At 42.4% G+C, this 6,000-nt stretch overlaps 1 protein-coding gene across 1 annotated transcript in view; it reads left to right on the top strand.

Moving 5' to 3' along the window:
- Positions 1-3,563: 3,563 nt before the first annotated feature.
- The window catches only part of lad1 (ladinin), an 89,260-nt gene continuing 86,823 nt past the window's right edge, over positions 3,564-6,000 (top strand). Inside the window, exon 1 of the mRNA XM_039748726.1 lies at positions 3,564-3,756. Coding sequence (XP_039604660.1) covers positions 3,719-3,756 — 38 coding nt within the window. The 5' untranslated portion in view covers positions 3,564-3,718. The remainder of the gene's footprint in view (positions 3,757-6,000) is intronic.

Raw genomic sequence — 6,000 nt, 5'->3', positions numbered from 1 at the left:
GAAAGGGGATGCCCACGTAACACCTGGCTGCGGCAGATAGAGGGTCATTTCCAGAGGGTGGGACTTGACCGCTTGTCTGCCCTGGGGGGATTCCAAATAGGATCCTGAGCTGTTTCATTGTGTGGTGGGTGTGGCAAAGCACTGTACCAGTGCATGCTCCCCTAACTAACCTGACCTGACCTACCTCATGAAGTAAATCATTATATTTCTTATGAACACCCCGAATTAGGGCAGCTTAAAGCAATTCAGACTTTTTTGACTTCATCGCCTGGTCCTAGTTTGTATTTGCCTTTTTAGCTTGTCATGTTTTTCTTGGTTGCATTAGACTCAATTAAGACTTTTTCAGTCTCTCCTTTAATTTTACCCATTCCATCACAAGATGAAAAAAAAATCAATACAAAAAAAACACTTTGAATAGAAATACGTGGCAGAGTAAGTAGGCCTTTGTTATGTACCATATCACCTGAATGGTAAACATCAACCCAGTGTGCCACTAAACTGAACACTTGACGACCTGACACAAGATCCATATGTCGTTTCAGGTGTCCTCAAAGACTTGAGGAAATGGATTATAAGCCAGTGCTTATTCCATTCCCATGATCCCACCGCTTCCATCAGCTGAAGTTATTTTCTCTAGGCTGCATTGTCAGGGGGACATTTCTCCTGTATGTTGCCATCATTTCAGAAACTGCTGTGGGCGCCACATCTCACTAAGTTGCTGCTAAACAAATGAACCTCATAGTCAGTGCAATGCTATTTTTGGAAACATTATGGAACATAAACAAGGGGTCAATTTGTAGTGAGACTTTATTATGAACAGCTGTGGTTCACGTTATCATTCAGCTTTACTTCAACCAATTGAGCAATCATCCAGTATTTATTTTAAATAATGTCATTCATTAATAACTTGTATCTTTATAAGGCACTTTACAGAGTGTCCTCTATATAGTACACAGACATCTGTACTCAATACCTGAACACCCACACCTGTACCCCTGCCCATGTACAAAGTATTAATTGGCAGTTAGTGGGACCTAAATAGTTAGAAACAAATAGAATGGGCACTCAATGTGGTGGGCATTACAAAGAGTGAAACTTTGTGAGTTTGTGCACCTCAGTTGAACTTGTCTCTACAACATACAGCATAATGCAGATCCTTCCGCTTTGTACCTTGGCAACATGTTGCAGGCTAGCCTTAATAAAGAAAAAAAAAATAAAAGCCAGCAAGCAGAATGTGAGGGAGGAGCTCGAAGGACAGGAATTTGTGCGGCCCACCTTAAATTCAGTTAATATTTAAGCCCCCCCTGCAGCTCTAAAAATCACTGGAATGGAAAAACTGCAAGTCTTGGGCAATGTGCACCCATCACCATTTAGCCATGGTGGGTATTGTTGGTGTGTTTCTTTTCCTTCTCTCTTCTTTATTCTGATTCATATGGTTGTCACTGCAGCCTCCTATTTATTTAGTTTATTTCCTATTTTGGCTTTTACTACTTAATGGGTCATTTTGCTGCACGACAAGAGTGTCTATTGGCATCAATTCAAATATCATTCACTATTAAAGTTCATTGAGGAAACCCACTGACAGAAAAGCATCCACTCGGAGTCACACACAGGCTTGATCCCCTACCTGCACACAGAAATGGGTACTCGTTCAGAGCAGTGGTCCAACCAACCGGAAAGAGCATACAGATGTCTCAACTCAGCCACCTCTCTCTGTACAACCCACCATGCAGAGTCCTCCTTTTATGTTTAAAGGGATGTCCTTAAAGTTGTTTAAGTGCCCAACTGTACTGGGGCCTGCATGTACAGATGGGCCCTTCCTAAGGAACCTGGAAGGTGTGAAGCCAAGAGGCTTATCTTTTCATCTTTGGCAGCCAACAGATCAACATTCATCCATGGTCTTATCTTGTTTCAGTGTTTGCCAAGGCCAAAGTTCTAAAGTAGCAGCCAGAGTGAGGTGTGCCCAGATGCCAGGATCTCTGGTGACTTACACTTCCTGTAAAGCCAAGTTAGACATTCATCATCCAAATCAAAGTGAATTCACTTGGGTTGATTGGGTATCAAGTGCCCTATTTGGAATGAATTGGGCCCATCATAAGCAATAGATATGAGCAGGAGGGTGTACTGTCACAAAGTGACCTGAATACCAAGCTATTGATAAACTGGTGTCTCTCAGTCTGGTTGTGGATACACACATGGAAAGAGTTTATGAAGTTATTCCACTGGTTGTAAAAAATTCAATCTTCTGAGCCACCGGAACTGTGTGACTTTCTTAAAGTCAGCTTCACTCAAGCCAGAAGACAGTAGCCATCAACACATTGTTGAACTCTGTCTACATTGTTTGCCTAATGCAATAAGGACAAGCTTGCCATCTCTAGATGTTAGTTGCTCACGTAACGCTCAGATACAATCAGTATGTAATGTTCTACAGTGACCAAAATTTTTTTGATGACTCCAAATTGGCCCTGCGTCTCCAGGTGTAATGCACTTGCAGTCTGCCTTGTGCAAAATTCTGCTTCTACACCCAAAACTCTGATCTGAATTAAGCTGATCAGAGAATATTATGTTATGTAATGCAGTGTCCATTTACAGCAGAGCATGCCACCCAGTTGCCTTCCTTAGATTCACTCTTGACTTTCTGCTGCCGTGCTGTCTGCCTGAATTCTGGATGACGTTCCGATGGAAAGTAAAGTCACAGTGGATGCACGAAGAAGAACCTCTAGAATGATTGCTAAGCACTGTTTTCCTCTAGAAAATCTACAAGGAAAGTCAAAAAACTGGTACCGCTAGTGCTGGTGAAGTCACAAGTGAATGAAATTAAGAGGGCCTTGAATCCAATGTGTGTTTCTGAAGGATAGTACAGTAAGAATCCTGTGAACTCAGTGTTAGTGCCAGATCTTTATCCTCCATCACACATCAGAAATAAGCAATTGACAAGAACAGACTTTGTTAATGTGAAAACTTTGGCTGACAGTGAGATGCAGTGGCTACAGGGTTAACACCCTGCCCTGCCAGTTCAAGTTTCTGTATGACCCTGTGACACTTAATCCAGCTGTGCTCCATGTGTCTAAAAATACTGTACACAAAAATGCCCACAATGTTACATTGTGTAATGGCAACATAAAAATAAAACGGACACAAGGAGAATGAGAAGCTGGGCTGTCCTGCTCACCTGTTTCACCACTTCCTTTCCTCTTATTTGAATGAGATTCATGCAGTGAAAGGTGCTATATACATTTAAAACTGCACAGTCTCTTCACTTGATTCAGACAAGACTTAATTTGATTGCCAAAGAAACCTCATTGTTATTGGTAAAACCTAAAATGAAAGGAAGAGATAATTGGGTTAGGAGTGGGATATTAAAAGAAATGTGCCATATAGTGTAGCCAAAAAAACCCTCAGTCCTCTGTTCTCTAGATCTGTACTTTGGGACAAAACAAACTATTTGATCAGGTCTCTCACTTTGCATTAGCATACATTTGCAAGGTGCTTCTAATAGGGAGAATACAGCCGACAGGTTTGCCAGATAAGAGATCATGTGATCCCACAGCAGCAGGGCGAAGGTACATCTGCAACAGCAGCAGGTTACCTGGCAAGCCGAGGAGAGACGTGTGGGTGTGGGCTCTGTCTTAGTTAAACAATGCTCTCTTCTTTCTTGGACGGCAAGCTTGTCTGATTTTTAATTTGCACCTTCCAGCGCCCAGAGGAGTCGACCGCCATGTCCCTAAGCCGCAAGAACTGGTCTGCTCTCTCTAGGTGAGTTCTGGCTTTACTTTTCTTTGCGAAGAAGTTTAGTGCAGCAGGTGGTGAGGTTAAGACCTGGTTGTCACACTGTGACATGCATCACAGGTATTGTTTCTTGAATATTGTGTTCAGGCTGAAAGTTAAGCATTTGTACTGCTCACCCCTGCTGTCTCAGACACTGACACTCATTCTGGACCCATCTTTGTAATATTGAAAGCAAGGCTACTTAAGTCTGATCAGGTTTATTGGTATTGTCTGGGTGCTTCTGTCCTCCAGGTATATCTGCTCATGTGATAGTCTTGCCTAAGTGGGTCTATACTGGATATAGGAGCTTGTCTGCGAGGCTTTACCCACCAGATGGATTGGTCATTATATCTATACTTTGACACTTCCTTGTAATGTGTGTGTCTGAATCTACTTGCCATCAAAAACGGCTGAGATTTTGCTTGTTCCATTTCACATGCTGGGTGAGTGGCACCCAGAGTTAATAGTTTTTATTTACTCTGGGTACAAATAGCTCTGTGAAGGTAAAGGCCAGCTAAGTTAATTCCAAAAATGCGGCAACCAAAATAGCCTACCGGACTGATTTTTTATGTTGGCTGAGCCCTCCTCCTTACAGGCAGTTTAGTGGCTAAAGAGCTTGAGTGGACAGTACCACATGGGACATTCAGCTATGCAGTTGGATTCTTGCCCAGTTGCTTTGCCTAATTATGCTCTGGTTACATCACTTAGGGGCAGTATTGAATAAATTCTTGAGGATGGCACACACCATAAAAGAAATTCTGCCACCCACTGGCTTAAATAATATCTCAACTACAGCTTACAACATGTTTGGATACCATAAGAGCTGTTGGCAGTATGGTGGAATGCTCACTTGTTTGAGACCAAAGAAGAATATCTGGCAGGAGCTTTGTGTTGATCAGTCAGTCAGTTGATCGGTTAAAGAATTGGTGTGATGATCTGGCCGACCTAATCAAAGCTGTACACAGAATTTAATGAACTCCAGTAAAATGATCAACTTTTTCTCTCTGTTGAAGCCAGTCTCATGGTGAGGTCTGAGTTAAATGATGTGGGCTGTCAAAACATACTCTTTACTATAGTACCTAAGTAGGATAAACCAGGTGGCATGCAAATCTGGAAACAGAGCAGAACAGAGCAGAATAAGCAGCCTTAAATTCACCTCTGCTCATATTTCTCTGCAACGTCCTTGGCAATGCAATGGGACAGAAAAGCAACATACTATATTTACATTTGTGCTATCCAACGTGAGTGGCATGGTGGGGTAGTAATTAGCACTTCTGTTTTGTTATTGTTCCCATTGTTCCCATATTTATATGAGTCTTCCTCAAAGTACACCAATTTGCCTTCCACATCCCTAAAGAAATGCATGTTTGGTAGGTTACAAACTCTAAATTAGGGCATGCACATGAATGGGCATTACAAAGGACTGGCATGCCACTCAGGGTTGTTTCCTACCATGCATCTCCTGTTTTGGGCATAATCTTCAGCCTTTCATAACCCTGAGTCAGACTGAGTCGTTTAAAAATGTAATGTTATGATCAAACACAATGCATTTAATATCGGCTCACCTTTACATTTTCATGCTATTGTTTCCTTTCTGCTATTGGGAGTTGCCATTGATCAACCAGTTCCACCTGCTTAAGAGTGAAACTGGTGTCCATCAACTGATACTAAAAAAAACAACCGGATATATCAAGAGAAATTTCAGAGTCTTCAAGTCAGGGGAAGTGAAAGCCATTGAGACAAAGAAAGCAAAGCAGGCGGGGAGGTGTTATTAATCTGTTTTATCAAAACGCTGTCAGCTGCTGCCCAGAAACTTAAATTTTTGGGAATAAATGTGTACTTATATCCAGGATGTCAGTGTGTGAACCACTAGGGGGTGTTGCAGCATCCCAAACGCCAGACACAACTGCACAGACGCAGTTTCAGATTTCAATAAAGAGATTTATTGCCACAAATACCTTAAATTTTATCCACAGTTCCAGCAATAAGACTTCCTTTCTCCACTCCACTCTCCCAGCTCTGCAGCTTCCTTTACACCGGACCCAGGAGTACTTTGGTGCTATCACATTTCATCTAGGAAGCCCTTTTGGGTTGGGGGAATCTCCCTGTTTTATGGGACAGTCTGCCTCCATCAGCTCCCCTAGCAGCATTCGAGAAACCCAACAGGGCGGCCCACTAAAACCTCAACTCCCATGCAGCCCTGCAGGTGTCCAAATGGGATGCATGCCAGAG

The sequence above is a fragment of the Polypterus senegalus genome, chromosome 3 (genome assembly GCF_016835505.1).
Source record: "Polypterus senegalus isolate Bchr_013 chromosome 3, ASM1683550v1, whole genome shotgun sequence".
NCBI lineage: Eukaryota > Metazoa > Chordata > Cladistia > Polypteriformes > Polypteridae > Polypterus > Polypterus senegalus.
This window is presented reverse-complemented; position numbering and strand designations above follow the sequence as displayed.